Source organism: Westerdykella ornata (genome assembly GCF_010094085.1).
Source record: "Westerdykella ornata strain CBS 379.55 unplaced genomic scaffold EI97scaffold_13, whole genome shotgun sequence".
Lineage (NCBI taxonomy): Eukaryota > Fungi > Ascomycota > Dothideomycetes > Pleosporales > Sporormiaceae > Westerdykella > Westerdykella ornata.
The window spans coordinates 232,827-249,316 of NW_022986863.1; the positions used below are offsets into that span (position 1 = coordinate 232,827).

The window sequence follows — 16,490 nt, forward strand, 5'->3', positions numbered from 1 at the left end:
ATCCACCCAATATTCCGCAAGTCATAGCGTTTAAATCTTCTCCCCTTCCAAAATCACCCTAGCTTCGTCACTTCGCCACCAACTTACTCCCTCCTCTCCCGGAAATGCCCACCTATCCATGCTCTCCCTCTTCATCTCCACACTATACCCTGGCTCACTGGGCGTAACATAATGGCCATTCTCCACCCTCGCCGGCCTCGCAAAATGCTCATGCAAATGGTCCACATACTCGAGCACACTCTTCCTTCCACTGACCACCACGTAATCAATCGTACTGAGATGCTGAGTGTACTCCGGCAGACCGACGCCGCCGCTGTGAGGTACTACGGGGACGTTGTACTTTGCGGCAAGGAGGAGGACGGCGAGGACTTCGTTGAGGCCGCCGAGACGACAGGCGTCGGGTTGGATGACATTGAGGGCTGAAGCAGCCAGGAATTGTTTGAAGAGGATGCGGTTCTGGCACATCTCACCTGTTGCTACACCGATGCCCAAGGGGGCGAGGGCGTCTTTGATCTTCTTGTGCCCGAGGACTGACATATCTTAGCATGGGAACAATTTGAAAAGGGTGTGTTGTGCTTTGTGTCCAAGTGGGCTGCGAGGGAGAAGAAGGAGTACTCGACATACCATCATCAGGACTCGTCGGCTCCTCAATGAACCACGGCCGAAACTCCTTCAACTCGTTCATATACGTCACGGCCTCCTGCACATCCCAGACCTGATTCGCATCCACCATGAGCACGTTTCCGCGGTCATACCCAATCACCTCCCTCGCAATCGTCAACCTTTTCCTATCGCCCTCCACATCCCCACCTACTTTGAGCTTAAAATGCTTATAACCCTGCCCCAGCGTCTCTTCCAACAAACCCCTCATCTTGTCTTCACCATATCCCAACCACCCCGCACTCGTAGTATACGCTGGCACCGCGCGATTCTCCAACGCCTCCTGGAGTCTGTCCTTCTTCCCCTCTTGCGCTTTCTCGAGGATGGCAAGGGCTTCCTCGGGCGTGAGACAGTCGGTGAGATAGCGGAAGTCGATGAGGGAGACGATTTCCGAGGGGCTCATGTCGGCGACGATGCGCCAGACGGGTTTGCCGAGGACTTTGGCCCAGAGATCCCAGAGGGCGTTGACGACGGCGCCGAGAGCGAGGTGGATGACGCCTTTTTCGGGGCCTGGTGTGCGTGTTAGTAGCTGCTTCTAAAGAGGTTGCGGGTGGGAGGGGACAAAGGAAAGGGGGAGGAGGTGTTGACGAGGTGTTATAAGGGCACCCTGGATTCTTGAATGTTGGTGAAGGGAGAAGAACAGAACTCACCAATCCACCTCAACTGACTATCATTGACCAAATACCTCCACGTCTTCCCCCAATTCTCCACCAGCGACTCGAGCGTCTTGCCCTTGATGCGTTCGGCGAGATACGGTATGGCGTAGCAGACGACGTCATTGCCTCGTCCAATGGTGAAGGTCTGTAAGTATAGAGTGGTTCGTTAGTGAAGAGCGAAAGAAAATTAAGATTCGTTTGGATGAGTATAGAGACGCTTTAGGAAGAAACGACATGTAGATCGAGAGAAAGAAGAGATCACGGTCCATAATTCTCCTCAGAGCAGACATGACCACACCAGAGACAATACCCATTCAGAAAAGAGAAAGCAAAATCCAGATTCAAATTGAACCCACCATTACTGCCCGTTTTACATTATCCGATATCAGTCACCACATAGCAAGTGCTATCAGGAAAGGGATGAAGAGAAAGGGGAAAAAGAAAAAGGAACCAACTCGACCATCAAACGTAGAAGAAGGGGGCAGAATTGGAAGAATCTAAGATTTAAAAACAGGAAACAAGGTTAAAAAATATTACACATGTATAAAGAAAAGAAAGAGTTCTTTTCAACTCACCATCCCATGCCCCTCGCACCCCACATCCGTCTTCAAAATGCAATAAGCCGCCGAGTAATCTCCCGCTGCATTCATAGCATCCGAGCCCGTTTTATCGAGAGACGTCTATGTTAGAGCAAATAGCAAATCAGCATTTTTCCGAAACACCACTGTCACTCACTTGCAGCTTAAGATGTATCCGTAGTGTATAAAGAGGATGAGGAGTTTGCAACATGACGAAAGGATTATGAAAAGACGAAAGAAAGGGGTAGAACTTACGGGGAACCGCACATCCCTCGTTTCAAAGCCCGTTATCGTCACCATTGTTCTGCTCCTTTTTCCCTTCTTTGCGTTTGCTCTGTTGACTCCGAGGTTCGAAGATCTTGGTGATTATCAATCCACCGTCTCAATAACTCTTCTGCCTCGAGGCGAATGCCAAACCGTTCCCAGTCAAGATTCAATCTTCGCTGGGTGACACAGCTCTCTTGATGCACTACGACGAATTTCCGACTCGGAACGGGGCAAAGCCAAACATATACTCTCTCAGAAAGATGGTACACCGCCATACACAACAAGGTCCCTACACCCAATAGGCGGAATAAAACATGCCGAGAACGTGGGGGCAGTGGAGCTCGACTACCATGAGGCTTGGTAAGGTTCTTGTTCCCCCTCCCTGCACCACCGCGGTTCAGCGCCGGGCCCGACTGTATGGCGAGCTGCACCGATAGATCTGCCCGACTTCTTGTCCGGCATACAGTAAAAACACACAACGGAGTTATTAACCATAGATACTAGGAGGTAGTAGTGACGGGAAATTAGCATCGCAACATGTCAACCACGTGAGCGTAGTAGCAGCCACCAGACCCATGGGCCACAACGCCTACACACCTGTCTAATGTACCAATATCTAATAAATGAGCTATTAGCTCCTTGCAACTTCTAGGGAGCCTTCTACACCACTGCACCACCCATCAGCCAAACCTTCTACATCTCCCCTTGATCACCGCACCTGAGGAATAAACATCTACTATGCTGAGATGCCCAACTCCTTATAAAACGCCTCGGTGCTCGGCGGGCGACCCAAGAATTCCTCCAGCAAACTCATCTCCTCCCTGCTTCCGCCGCGCTCCAGGACAGTGTGCCTGTACCGACGGCCCTCCTTTCCATTCATGGGATCAGACTTGAAGACCGTGTAGAACATGTCTGCCGAGTAGACTTGCGACGAGAGGTATCCGTAGTATCTGAATCACCGCTGCAGTTAGCAAGGCCCGTTCGCCAGAGGATGGATAGTAGCAAGGAGGAAAAAAGGCCATCAAAAAAACACTCACCCAGCATCATACCCGCCAATCAAATGGCCAAACGTCGCCTGACCATTCCCCCACCCCCACTTCTTCTCCCCTTCCCCACTCCCTAGCACCTCTGGCCCATCCAACTGCGCAATCTCCTTCCTCAGCTTATTATACGTCGTGGTAACATCCAGCTTCTCAATCTCCTCATGGCTCGCAGGTTCATGCACCGTCATGTCAAAGGTGCCGAAATGCAGCTGCCTCAGATTGAACAGGGCGTCATTGACATGCTTGGTGTTGATCAAGCTGGTGATGTACTCGTCGGGGATCTGCTGCGAGGGCTTCTGGGACGCGCCCGAGGATTCTTTGTAGGAGGCTTCGTATTCGGGAGAGAGGTAGGAGTAGTGGTTGGAGAGGGAGCGGAGTTGCGCGGGCGTCCAGCACCAGTTCTCCAGCATTTGGCTGGGCGCTTCAACAAAGTCGCGGACCGTGTTGGTGCCGTGGAAGCGGGCGTACGTGGTTCGCGACACGAGATCGTGGATGCCATGGCCCAGTTCGTGGAAGAGCGTGACGACCTCGTCATGCTTCAGCAATGAAGGCTTCTTCGCCGTGGGCTTGGAGAAATTGCAGACGAGCGCCGTCGCAGGGTAGCGGCGCTTTCCATCCTCCTGGATGAAGCCCGGCTGGAGGTTGAAGTTGGCAGCATGACCATATTTTCCCTCTCGGGGGAAAAGGTCCAAGTAAAGGTAACCGATGAATCCGGAGCCCTCGCCCTCGTCGTCCCAGACGCTGAAGACCTGTACATCCTCGTGCCATACGATATCCGAGCCACTGCCGCTCTCCGCAAGCGCATCACGGTCCTTGCCAACAATCTCCACGAAGACCATGCCGAAGAGCTCCTCGAAGATCTTCAACATGCCCTCGATCGTAGTAGACAGGGGGAAATACTCGGCAATCTTCTGTTGGTCCAGCGAGTAATCCTTCTCCAGCATCAACCTGTCGTAGTATCGGTGGTCCCACAGAAAATAATGCGAATCCGACCCGTCAGAAATGCCACGCTGCTTCAGATCCTGCTTCTTCAACTCAATCAGCTTCTCAATCTCGGCCTTTCCACCTGGCGCAAGACGGGTCCTCAGATCCGACAGGAAATCGTCCACGGTCTTTGGAGTCTTGGCCATCTTGTCCTCAATCCTAAATTCAGCGTGGTTGTTGTAACCCAGAATCCTCGCCGCCTCGTCGCGCAGAAGAATGGCTTCCCGGAACAGCGGCACATTCTGATTGCACTTATTCTCATTCTCCACAAAAACGCGCTTGCGTGTTTCGGCATTGTTCGCGTACTTGAGCGTAGGGAATAGATCCGGATACTTGAACGTCAGCCAGACCTTGCCCTCATTCTCGCCCTCTCCCTTCTTCAACGACGCCACAAGATCTTCGGGCACTCCATCCAACTCCTCGGGTGTAAACCATATCCCACCATTCTCCTCATTGAGGTTCTTCTGAAACTGGATGCTCAGCTCACTGAGCCTCTTCTTGATCTCCTTGAACCGATCGCGCTTCGGTCCTGCAGGGACACCCAGTCCATTCCGAATGTAGGACTTATGGTCCTTCTCCAGCAGACGCTGCGACTCCGGATCCAGCTCTTCCTTCTTCTTCGCCACGGCGTCGACGAGCCTAAACACGTCTTCCCGCATGCTGGACTCGATGCTGAAGTCGTCGAGCATCTTCTCCGCCTCAGTCGACGCATCGCGCAGCTTCTGGTCCGTCGACACGGCCTGATAGAAGCCGATGATGTGCGTCTCGAGCGCCATCTTATTGTCATCGTGAGCAACAGGGAGGAGCGTGTTCTTGAACGTTGCCGTCTCGGGAGTCAAGGACTTCACAATGTGGTCCTGTACGCCTCGAGACCGCTCAATCTGCAGCCTTGTCAGCCAGTCCGTATGAAATGTCGCCCCACTATGCATGCGACCCATATCCCAAACCACAACATACAATCCTCTTCGTATCCTCAATCAAGCTCTCCGGCGTCGCCGTGAACCTCGGCGGCAGCTGAGGGGGCGTCCTATACCGTTCCGGCGCCATACTGCTATTCACCAATAAGTGCTGCGAGGTCGTGGAAAAGGGCTTGGACGCAGGCCGCAGAAAGCGGAAGAGAGATGGCGTGCGGGGAGCGAAGCGGAGGGATGCCAGGGTGGTGGAGATGGCGACGAAGAGGATGAGAGCTAGTAGATAGAGCTTGGGGATGCGTAGGCGCGCCAGGGTGGGAGAGATGGGCCGATTTCAAGTGGTCATTGAATGATGGTTGGATTCGTTGACGGGTGAGAGGTGCGGACAGGTAAAGCTGCCAGCTATTGAGGGGATCGGGGCCTGCGAGCGTGGTGAGCGTGGGGGCCGGGTCAGCTCAGCCATCCGGGGAATTGGAATTGCGCTAGGACGGAAGAAGGATGGCGGAAATTGTGCTTGGAATGCTTCTTGGGACGTCACACACATCTGGATCTCAAACACTGCAAGTATTGTATCGTATTCTCACTATTCCATTCCAGCGGCTTCGGAGAACTAGTTACTAGTGCCGCTCGTATACCGCTCGTATATCGCAACTATGGTCAGCTCCTGAGGTCTATACAAGTATGGCGGGGACAGCTCCTCCCCCACGGTCTGATAGACCTGCAAAACACCATGGCCGCATGCTGCTTCCTCCCCGTGAACACGGTAAATCTTCGACATTAAACCCACTACTCACTCTACATGGTAAACCATCGAGAACCATCCCTAGTACGGAGTAGACCAGCTACACCTCGTGAATCTCCACACCGTCAACACCGTCAACATCGACAAGAACAACAACGTTATTCTCACATGCCAGAACCCCTCCCTTTAAACCGTCACATGCGGCTTCACAGCATCCCCTTCCTCCTCATCTACCTCTCTACTCCCCTGGGCTCTTCCGGATCCCATCACAACCCCGGAATCCCTACTCGCACTCGAACCCAAACTCGCCGGCACTGTTATGAATCCTTCCCACAGAGGGCTCCCCTTCCCACCCGCGACCCCACCATCGTCCCCTTTTTCCGCATCGAAAAACTCCATACTCCCCACCATCTTCCTAGCTCCACTCCCTTCACTCCCCCCTCCCTCTCCTCCAGCTTCCGGATTCCCTTCAAGCCTAGGACTCACCCAAGCCCGTTTGTCACCCTCCTCCTCAGTATCCTCCCTCCTTCTCCTTCTCCCCCTAAACACCAACCTCAGAAACGGCACACTCGCACTCACGATACCACTATTCGTCTCCACCTGACCCCAAAGCAACAAATCGGCCCCAAACCTCGCGCTATTGTACGGACTCTCCGCCCAAAGCGCCATCACCCAGAGACGCACACAACTCGCCGCCACGGCCATGATGCCAATGCTAAAGATGCCAATGAGGGCTAGGCGCTTGTTCATTGGGACGCGCAGGCTGAGCAGCGTGGGGATAGGGAGGAGGAGGATAACGACGTCGGAGAAGAGATTGACGGCGGCGGTGGCTGCCCAGAGGCGCGTGGGTTCGAAGCATTTAGGCCGCGGGGCCCGGCCAGGGACGCCGTCGAATTGGCTGATGTAGGCTGCGGTGCTCCAGGCATCACTTGGGTTTTCGCACTGGAAGATGCTCGCTATGGTCACGGAGAAGGTGTATAGGATGAGGAGGGTGATGGTGGCGTTGACGAGACGGCGGAAGGTGACCTGCGAGGCGATGGCGCGGTAGAAGAAGAGGATGGAGAGTTTGACGAAGAGGAGCGCGATGGTGTAGGTGATGCGGTAGATGTACCAGGTTATGAGGGTGCCGCGGAGGGCGGCTTCGATTTTGGGGCGTTTGGCCTGGGAAAAAGGGGTATGAGTGGCACTGGAAGAGGCCAGGAGGGGGGCCGTTGGAGCTGGTTACTTACAGGGTCTCTAAAGGCAGTCGGTCTAAAGCGCCTACTCGTGTCGTCTTGGTAGTAATTCACCACCGTGTTGCCCCAGGTTAGCACCTGCGCTTCCAGTCAGCAAGGCCCACAGGCTGCCTATGACAGAATGAGGGAGATACATGGCAATGTCAGAGGGGAGAAAATGTCAGGGGAGCGGCTATGAGCCATTGGCACCACTCACCACCGCAGTTAACATCAAATGATCCGTCACACCGAGAGTCCCCATCCGCCAAAACCGACAATAATACCTATTGCACGTTAGCTTGCCATTCCATCTTGTTCATATTCCTCATGAAGTGGCCCTTCCTACCTCAGGCCCACGACAATAGTGCTCAACCCCGTAAGTGTACATCCGACGATGACGACCACGAACCCCGGGCGAAAATACATCTTTGATGGTTACTCAGCCCGATTATACAAGGAGAGGTAGGATGGTGAAAAGGTAACAAAGAAAGACCTGCTATCCAGCTTTGTCACTGATATATTTAGGACGGAGAAGCCGAGAGTTAGAGACACATGTTGACCGGACCAGGGACAGGACAGATCAACTGCGCCCTTTGCAGCCTGCAATCAAGCAGGAAAAGATAGTAGAAGAAGGATCAGAAGAGGCGAGGCGAAGGAAGGGTAGCTAAGACTTCTCTTCTCCCAGAGACAAAACCTCTTAGCAAAAAGGCCTCGAAGGAGGACAATCAAGAAGTGAGAGAAGGACCAAGCGTCTCTCGCCCACTTGCAAAGCGTCCCTGAACCCTTTTACCCTTCAGACATCCTGGTTCCCCCCAGATCCCGAGAGCTGCAACTGCAAGCAAGCGAGTCAAGCCCATGGCACAGGGCAGGCGTTCACTACCACTACAAGTGGACGGGAAATCTCTACCTCCCTATCCTACCTCCTAGGCCGCCCGCAAACCTTAATTTTCCAGGCCTATCCGAGGTGTGGCCCATGAATATACACCGTCTGTAAGAAGGTTTACTCCTGGTCCAAAATCATGCTAAGCGGTGTGCCCTTGCATCCAATGCATGCCGTGCGTCGTCCCGAGCAGCGAGCAGGTAGGTGAATCACAAGCGCGTGAGGGAGCCACCAATCCTGTCACTTGTAGCAGACCATCTCCTGTAAAGGCTAATTCCGCGTATTTGTCAGTACTAGAAAGGAAAACCAGCACTCGTAGCTTGAGAACATTTGAAACTAGTCAACACGTGACATGCGCCTTTCAATTTTAAGCACCAGCATGACGATTCCGAGCAAGGGACTAGGGGCGTGAGACACTTCATCCTAGACGATCGCATTAGCCGCGACGCAGCTTGCACGAGGCGTTGAGGCTGGGGTTAGACGTTGACGGGGCTGAAACATGGCGTGCATCTTTAACTCTCTCTGAAGATGTGGAACTTTGTGGTGGACCGATCCAAAAGCCAACGTTCTACTCTGACAATCCGTAGCCAGGTATCATCTCATCCGTAATTCTGACCCTACCTGCCACTATCCACTGTGCACAACCGGATCCTTCACGATCCAATTCTCCCACCACCTCAACCCCTGCAACCCCACCTCCCTACAAACCGCGCCTTTCTCCTCACACATCTCCAGCTCCTCCTGCGCAACCCCAACGCTCCATCCAAACCTCTCCGCCACCTCCTGCACCGTGACGCCCCTCCCCCACGTCCTCTGATCCCACGAGACCTCCCTGTCCTGCCCCTGCCCCTGGTTCTCAGAATGCAACTCTCGAAGCCAAGCAAGCACACTCGCCACCGTCTTCTCATCCGTCCTATCCCTCCCCTGTACAACCAGTAATCCCGATCGAAACCTCCGCAACCGGACAGGCAATCTCAATTCGTCCCACCTGCGCGCCGCCTTCTCGAAGTCGCTCGGCGAAACGAGTTCCACGCCTCCCCTGGCGCGATTAAACACCGCCCACAGATCCACGAGCGTCATGATGCCGCCTTCGTTCCTGAGAATCCCGCGCGTATCGTCGGTGAGATACTCTGCCAGGTTTCTGCTCAGTTCGGAGATGTACAGATCCGAGGCGCCGGAGCCGGTGCCCAGCATGTCTTTTGTCGTGATCAAGCTGAGGGCGGATGCAGCGTTGGCAGCTTCACGGTTGTGGTTTCCATTGTTGCCGATGTTGGCTTGGTTGGCGAATTGTTCGGCTAGAGCAATGACTTCTTTTGCGGACGTCATGAGGGCTTCGAGGTCGGAGAAGGCGGTTCCGATGACGGCTTCGTTGTTTTTGGTTTGCTCGAGGTGGCGCCGTTCTAGGCCTGCTATACCAATCGCTTTGCTGAGCCCAGACGCTCCCGATGCCTGGATAGTTGCAGCAGATAGTCCGGCACTCATGTTCACATGATCGGACGCAGGGAGCGGTTTGGGGATCGGCGGTGCGCTCTGGAGGAGCCACTTTCGTTGCACGAGGGCGTTCTTGAGACGCTCGTAGAAGATCTTTTCACCGCCGCAGCGGAAGGAAAGTTTGATACTTTCAGTGATTTCGTGTCCTAAGGGGGAAGTTTGGGAAAAGGGCCCAGGAGATTCCGCGCGGGTTATTGCTTTGGCAGCTTCGAGGCGTTTGTCTGCAGCGGCGGGGAGGGGTGCGCCACAGATTTCGCAGGCGGAGAGCGAGGGGTGATTTTGGAAGGTACATCGAGGGCAGGGAACGGTTCCTGGTGTGGATGATGCCGGTGCACCCGCCGTGTATTGAGGAGTGCCGTCTGAAGACTGGGCCTGCCTTATAGCAGCTATAGCGGCCTTTATCACATGTGCTAGGGGCGGTTTGATACCACATGCAAGACAGGGTGGTAGCGGTGTCCGCGCATTGGCTGCGGTGGGATCGAAATTCGAGGGTACGGGGTTCGAGAAGGAACATATAGGGCACACCCATGTGGCATTCACAGGTGAAATAGTCGCCGGAGCGACATGCCCGTCGGTAGCACTGGCAAGTGTACCTTGCGCCGTAGGAGAGGGGTTGGTCGCTATCGATAGCTGTTTGGAGGCTTTTGGATAGAGAGTGATCTTGGGTGATGATTTGAGGAATCCAGCCTGGTTCATATCAGTACAATGATCCCGGGAGTTGTGTTTGCAGACAGCTGCAGACAGGTCTTACATAGAACTCCGGTCGCTCAACCTCCTTCAAGTTGATGGCAACGGAGCATGATCGCGGCTCAGTCTGGTCGACATAGCAAACGCGATGAGAGGTGAGGTAGGCTTGACCGTTCTGGTATTTGGGAATCTTGAGCTTCCTTTTTAGCCATTATCAGCAAGTGGTTCTACATTCGACACATCGTTCCAATGCGAAGGGGAGGGAAATTGGCCTTACCCCTCATAGAGTCCCACGGCATCTTGGACGAACAGTAGCGTCTCATCAGGCAGGAGGGACGGACGCAGGGCGGTCGTGAGATCGAGCGGATTTAGAAACATTCAGATCATGGAGCGTACGTCAGGGCGACAACCATCGGAATGGGAATGCCATTGTGAGCTGCTCTCGGCTTGCCCATCAGATATGTACCCACATTCACCTGTTCCGGGGCGTCATGACCCGCGTTAGACTGTAACAGGCTAGACTTTTGCTTACTTAATGAAATAGACGGCTTGGCAATTTTGGCCTCTCAAAGCCTCCCATACCGCCGATTCCACATCTCCCAACTACTCATCAACCCACCTGTTCATCCCTACCACCAACCCACGACTAACCCATCAAGCCTGTGCGCACAGTGCCTCCCTTCACCACCCTACTACTCTCTAGCTCTCTCTCCTCCCGTTCGCCGAACCGGTCACAATGTCCTTCCCCTCCACGGTGGCGTGGCCACCTCCTCCTCCATCGCAACCACATCCCGCTTACAACGCCGTACCCGCCCGAACGACACTCGCCAAGCCTACTCCTGTGGTGCGCTCTTCTCTCGTACCTCTGAGCAACCGTTGGCATACCGCTTACCCTCACCAGGCAGCGCCTCCGGCTCCCGAGAAGCCTCGGAAAGTCGAATGGTCGGAACCTGTCCGGAACTACGTGCGACGCGCCTTTGAGCCCCAGAACGAGATCAAGGGGATTTCCACTGAAGAAATGCAAGTAAAGCTTAAGTCCATCATCTCCTATTACGCCGAACGCCAAATGCACGACCAGATCGACTGGTCCACCTATCCCCTGCCACAACAACTGCTTCTTCAGGAACGCAGAGAAGCCACTGCCGGTCTTGCCAACCCAGTGTACACTTCAGTGAATGTATCAAGCTATCCTACTAACATGCCATCCCCCGCCTTGACTCTCCCTTCGTCCAAGCGCAAGTCTCAGGATGCCGAGGAGCTGGAGACGGCAGCCGCCAAGATTCCACCCTGGCAAAAGACTAATCTGCAAGACCGCGTCACGTTTGGGGACGGTCAACAGAGCAAGCGCCAGAAGAAGACCGACATCACCAAGGATATCGTAAGTAAGTTTGACCAGGCTGACCTGGAGAAGCGTAAACAACGCTTCAACACTGGCAAATCTGGAACCGCCGTCAATCCGCCCTGGCGACAATCACGAAAGGACGAAGATGAGGTGTCCATGGTCCCCATTGTTGGCACCAACATGTCACTCGAAAAGTCGTATTTCCGTCTCACTGCGCCTCCTAAACCCGAGACGGTTCGTCCACAGCACGTGCTTGAGAAGACCCTGGATATGTTGAGGAAAAAGTGGAAGAGCGAAAAGAACTACAACTACATCTGCAACCAGTTCAAGTCTTTGCGCCAAGATTTGACGGTTCAGCATATCAAAAACTCGTTCACCGTCCGCGTCTACGAGACTCATGCCCGGATAGCTCTGGAAAAGGGGGATTTGGGTGAGTATAATCAGTGCCAAACGCAGCTCAAGGGTCTCTATGCGCAAGGCCTCGGGGGGCATCCGGGCGAGTTCCTCGCATACCGTATTCTTTACTTTGTGTACACGTGCAACAAGACGGACATGAACGACCTGTTGGCCGAATTAACCATTGCAGACAAGTCCAAAGCCGAGGTCAAGCATGCACTGGACGTGCGCTCGTCGCTGGCGGTGGGCAACTACCACAAGTTCTTCAGGCTCTATCTTGATGCGCCTAACATGGGCGCCTACCTAATGGACATGTTCATCGAGCGTGAGCGTCTCCATGCTCTCGCTAACATCTCTAGAGGGTAGGTTTCTCTCAGCCAACGTTGTAGTCTTTGCTAACGGGAAGCAGGTATATAAGCGTTCCGCTCCGCTTCGTCACGGATGAACTTGGCTTCGAGAACGATAAGGAATGTGAGCAGTTCCTCCAAGAGCACAGCGCACACCACCTTGTAGAAGAGAAACGGAGCGACCAAACGGTGCAGATGCGAGTACGCGTAAAAGAGGGCGCTACCCTGTTCGAACAACTTCGTGCTGCTGCGTTCAGCCGAGTAGACATCAAAGGCCAAATATGAGCTGACTGGCATGTTCTACTACCGTATTCGGCTCGTTAATTCTTCTTTGGTCTTCGAAACGGCCCTCCGATTTTCACCCAGCACCATTTCTCTTCTTTTCCTTTCACCCTCTCAGTCTCATCGACCAGGACGTTTACGGCTTCTTTAAGGTTCTTTTCCGTAGCGGAGAGGGATGACGACATGCATGGTCCATGATTTCTGTTTTGCGCGATGCCGACGGTCGGAACGGAGTCATCCGCTTCATGCAATGCGCGGAAAGTCCTATTCCCTGCAGCCGCACACGTTAGACGTCTCGGATAGTTTTCTGGTCACACCCGGCGGTCTGGTTTGGATCGTCGTTGTTTTGCGATTAACGGCAAGGTTGGTCGATGCGGTTTTCAGCTTAGAGGTGCGCAGGCCATGAACACGGACTGAATGACAGTGTACAAGCGTGCGCATAAAACGTTCTATGGGCAAAATCAAGGCGCGCACCACGTGGGCTCTCGGAGATGGCCTGATGGGTTCATAGCCGTGTAGGATAGTTGGGGTCAGTGGGCTCCGGCTGGAGAGTCAAGACAGGTTGAAGAAGGGGCGCAGTCGAGCATGCATGGAGGGGCATCAGAAGTGATGGCGATGGCTGGAGGACGGCACCTTGAGGTGGATTTCTACAGGCGCTGACCAAAGGCCAATGGGCGCGGAGTCTGGGAGTTTGGTGATCTGATTTGCTCTGGATGGGAATTGCATCTTCGGTGTTGGTGGAGCTGGGCGCTTCCCGTCCATGGCGGTCTGCTATAGACAATGTTATATGGGCTATCCACGCACATTCCTAGCTGGCTAAGAGGTTAAAGGGGTGCGCGGTGAAAGTCGGCCTGGTGTAGTAGGGCTGAGAGTGCGGCGTAGAGACCGTGTGAAGGAGTGGCCGGCTGAATGTGACCCCCCGCCGCGTGTGCCTTTCAAAGGGACATGTTTTTCTTTGAGGCGCACTCTGGAGCTGGGTTGTACTGTGGTATGTCTTAGACTACTTATTCTTCCAAGGTAGACACAAAGGAACTTGCACTACTCGACACTGTCTATCATACTAGGAGTGCGCTAAAGGCCGGCTACTGCGATCGCGCCCGTTTGCTCCAGTCGCCGCCCTGCCCGAGTGGGTGGGTGCCTGGCTGGCTTGGGGACTCTCCTTCACTGGGACTTTTTTATTTATTTAATACAGTCCTCGACGCGCTCGCTCGCTCTTCGTTACTCACACAGAGTACCGACAGTCCTTCTGCTCGCGGCCCAAGCGCGACGACGACGCCAATCTGCCGGTTTTGATCCTTGCCGCCCTGTCGCCCGCTCTTCACCTCACCTCAACCTTACAACTCACCTCACCTCGCCTCACCTCACCTCCTGCTACTCCCCCCAGCCCCAAGCCGCGCTGTTGAACCTGCTCCCGCGACAACCGCCCTCGCTCGCTATAACCTCGTACTGTCATTGCTGTCTGCGGAACGTCTTGTGAAGTCCTGCCACGATGAAGGTGAACCCCCTCCGGACTGTGGAGCAACCCCTACGCCGCGGCTCGGCGGACGGCTTTAGCACAGCAGCTAACCTACATCGCAGTTCCGTCGGTCGGTGAAGGGGGACAAGGACAACAGACCTCACCACATCTCCATCCCCCCCAAAGACGCAATAGCCATTGTTCCGCCCAAGAAGGTGAGTCGCTCTGCTGCTACAAACGCCCCTGCGCCCCCGCTTCCATCTTCTGCGCCGGCGCCGCTTCCATCAACAATGTCGCCCTGGAATCTCCGCTGACACCAGCCTTTTCCACCTGGGAGCAGGTCATCAAGGCACTCTACGATTACACCGCACCCAATCCCGACCAATACCTGAGTTTTTCGCAAGGCGACTTTCTTCACGTCGTAGCGCGAGAGAACGACAAGGACTGGTACGAAGCCTGCAATCCGCTGCTCGGCACCCGTGGCCTTGTCCCCGTCTCCTACTTCGAACCCGTAGCGAACCGTCTCGAGAAGCAAGTGCGCGATTCCGCCAGCTCCACCAAGTCGGCCGCCGCCGGACAATCCAACCCTCCCTCCCAAACCGCGCCCCACGATTCCGGATACGGCGGGGCAATCGCCAGCCCGAGGACCGCAGACGACGCCGCGAAACAACAACCACTCCGCATGTCAAAGATGGGCAAGCCCTCAGGCGCCATGGTCTATGGCATAGTCATGTATGATTTCAAGGCGGAGCGGCCGGATGAGTTGGACGCTAAAGAGGGCGAGGCCATTATTGTGATTGCCCAGTCAAACCCCGAATGGTTCGTCGCGAAGCCCATCACCCGCCTCGGGGGCCCCGGCCTTATCCCCGTCTCCTTCATCGAGATCAGAGACATGACCACTGGCCAGCCGGTTCCCGATGCTGCCGAGGCTGTCCAACGCGCGGGGGTGCCCAAGGTCGAAGAGTGGAAGAGAATGGCGGCCGAGTACAAGAATGGCAGCATCCCGCTGGGCAAGTTGGAAACCAACGCGCAGCAAACAATGCTACAGGGTATAGAGCGAATGAGCCTAGGCAGTAAGAATGGCACACTCGGCAACCCGAGTGGTGCGCATGCGCAAGCAGCCATGGTAAGCTTTTGCCCGACAACACCTTTATCCGACTCGATCGACCACTCACCGTTGCAGGCTACGTCCCATTCGCGAAATAACTCGGCGTATCAGATGGCGCAGCAGCGGCAATATCGCGGGTCAGACACCAGCCTGAAAGCGCCGATCAAAGCCTGTGTCCCCCGATATTGCTTTGCGGATGACATCTTCTGGTTCATCATCGAGTGCCAAATGGAGGATGGGCGCTGCTGGGAGTTGCAGCGTCTGTACCAGGATTTCTACGATTTGCAGATTCAGCTCATTGCGACGTACCCAGTCGAGGCTGGCACGAGCGGGTCTGGAGAGCGTACCCTGCCCTTTATGCCGGGCCCGGTTACCTACGTCACGGACAACATCTCGAATGGGCGCCGCGCGAACCTGGATGCCTACATCAAGAATCTGCTCAAGCTCGGTAGGCACATCACTCATGGGCCCCTCGTCAAGGCTTTCTTTGCGCCCCGCCAGGGAGACTACGAGATTGACCCCGAAGCGCTCGCTGCCGATGACTATCGCTTGTCCCACACATCCGGCCCCTCGAGTGACCCGTCCCAGGGCGCCTCGAGGCAGTCCTCGGCCGACCAGTTGGGCTCGACTCCGCAAACGCCCTATTCGACGGGTTCCAGCTTCCCCGCTCATCAAAGGGCCCAGTCTCAGCAGGGCTACGGTGCCATGAATGCCCCTCCCGCCATGCAGCATCAGACTTCGGGTCTCTCGACGGCCTCGACAAACACGGGAACAGGCGCGGCACTCAAAATCAAGGTCTGGTTCGAGGAGGACAGCTGCGTGGTCATCCGCATGCCCACCAGCCTGAAATGGGCAGACCTGTACCAGAAGTTGAAGGAGCGGAGGGCGCTCGAGAAGCCGGACGAGGGTGATCCGGGAGAGTTGTATGTCGACTACCGCGACGAGATTGAGGGACGCTACTATCCCATTGAGAACGACGAGGATTTGATGATCGCAGTGGAGAGGAATCCGAAGCTGACGTTGAGTGTCCGCACTGCGAAATGAGGTAAGTGATGCGTTGAACTTCCTTCTTCCTTGAAGGGCATGCCAAAGCCCCTTTTGCACTTCTATACGCGCTGTTTGTATGGGGCTTTGCCAAAGGTCCTATTACGCAACGCAACCCGATTGGAGGAACCCGGTCTTCTTCTGGTCGTTTCTTCTGCACTGGTTGTTCGGAGGGGAGGGGCGTTTGCACGACATTCTACTGGCATCGAGGGGAGGTGGAACAAAAGGATGGCGGACAAGGCGTTCTGGAGTCTTTGGCGATGTGATGCTCTGGTTTAGTACCCACGGTCTGCTGGTTATGGGGTGCTCGGATTGTTTTCTGGGAGTTTTTCATGATTGCTACGTGGGAGGGTACCTCTGTCAACCTCATCTGCCGGTTTTGTTTCTTCTCTTTCTGGCCTA

The 16,490-nt window shown here is 54.8% G+C and overlaps 7 protein-coding genes across 7 annotated transcripts; 3 read left to right on the plus strand and 4 right to left on the minus strand.

Annotated features, from left to right (window-relative positions):
* Positions 1-30: 30 nt before the first annotated feature.
* Positions 31-2,194, minus strand: EI97DRAFT_378686 (L-galactonate dehydratase; the record flags this gene model as incomplete). Its single annotated transcript, XM_033795675.1, has 5 exons — positions 31-530; positions 625-1,170; positions 1,311-1,461; positions 1,892-1,996; positions 2,150-2,194. The coding sequence occupies 5 exons, from the start codon at positions 2,192-2,194 to the stop codon at positions 31-33; spliced, it is 1,347 nt and encodes a 448-aa protein (XP_033653151.1).
* Positions 2,195-2,897: 703 nt separating this feature from the next.
* EI97DRAFT_378704 (zincin) lies at positions 2,898-5,235 on the minus strand (the record flags this gene model as incomplete). The annotated part of the gene is made up of 3 exons (XM_033795678.1): positions 2,898-3,111; positions 3,199-5,069; positions 5,146-5,235. 3 exons carry the CDS (start codon positions 5,233-5,235, stop codon positions 2,898-2,900), a joined length of 2,175 nt encoding a protein of 724 aa, XP_033653152.1.
* Positions 5,236-6,117: 882 nt separating this feature from the next.
* Positions 6,118-7,478, minus strand: EI97DRAFT_360239 (uncharacterized protein; the record flags this gene model as incomplete). The annotated part of the gene is made up of 4 exons (XM_033794943.1): positions 6,118-7,002; positions 7,071-7,154; positions 7,273-7,339; positions 7,402-7,478. Coding segments are annotated over 4 exons (1,113 nt in total), but the record flags the coding sequence as incomplete, so codon positions are not given.
* Positions 7,479-8,426: 948 nt separating this feature from the next.
* On the minus strand, positions 8,427-10,565 carry EI97DRAFT_434025 (Vps36-domain-containing protein). The gene is made up of 3 exons (XM_033798520.1): positions 10,391-10,565; positions 10,178-10,313; positions 8,427-10,113 (listed from the first exon to the last, which is right to left on the minus strand). Exons 1-3 carry the CDS (start codon positions 10,489-10,491, stop codon positions 8,563-8,565), a joined length of 1,788 nt encoding a protein of 595 aa, XP_033653154.1. The 5' UTR covers positions 10,492-10,565; the 3' UTR covers positions 8,427-8,562.
* Positions 10,566-10,849: 284 nt separating this feature from the next.
* On the plus strand, positions 10,850-12,561 carry EI97DRAFT_474943 (uncharacterized protein; the record flags this gene model as incomplete). Its single annotated transcript, XM_033801907.1, has 3 exons — positions 10,850-10,957; positions 11,015-12,213; positions 12,261-12,561. The coding sequence occupies 3 exons, from the start codon at positions 10,850-10,852 to the stop codon at positions 12,481-12,483; spliced, it is 1,530 nt and encodes a 509-aa protein (XP_033653155.1). The 3' UTR covers positions 12,484-12,561.
* Positions 12,562-13,007, plus strand: EI97DRAFT_65795 (uncharacterized protein). Its single transcript, XM_033802992.1, has one exon. The coding sequence runs from the start codon at positions 12,656-12,658 to the stop codon at positions 12,884-12,886; it is 231 nt and encodes a 76-aa protein (XP_033653156.1). The 5' UTR covers positions 12,562-12,655; the 3' UTR covers positions 12,887-13,007.
* Positions 13,008-14,055: 1,048 nt separating this feature from the next.
* On the plus strand, positions 14,056-16,088 carry EI97DRAFT_378743 (uncharacterized protein; the record flags this gene model as incomplete). The annotated part of the gene is made up of 3 exons (XM_033795680.1): positions 14,056-14,151; positions 14,277-15,062; positions 15,120-16,088. Coding segments are annotated over 3 exons (1,851 nt in total), but the record flags the coding sequence as incomplete, so codon positions are not given.
* Between the last annotated feature and the right edge of the window lie 402 nt (positions 16,089-16,490).

Excerpts from the sequence above, each read along its gene's own strand:
- EI97DRAFT_434025 (XM_033798520.1), bottom strand. The coding sequence starts at position 10,491 with ATGTTTCTAAATCCGCTCGATCTCACGACCGCCCTGCGTCCGTCCCTC. Across the intron at positions 10,314-10,390 it reads GCCGTGGGACTCTATGAGGG|GAAGCTCAAGATTCCCAAAT; the intron begins GTAAGGCCAATT and ends ATGGCTAAAAAG. Across the intron at positions 10,114-10,177 it reads TTGAGCGACCGGAGTTCTAT|GCTGGATTCCTCAAATCATC; the intron begins GTAAGACCTGTC and ends GATATGAACCAG.
- EI97DRAFT_65795 (XM_033802992.1), top strand. The coding sequence starts at position 12,656 with ATGACGACATGCATGGTCCATGATTTCTGTTTTGCGCGATGCCGACGG.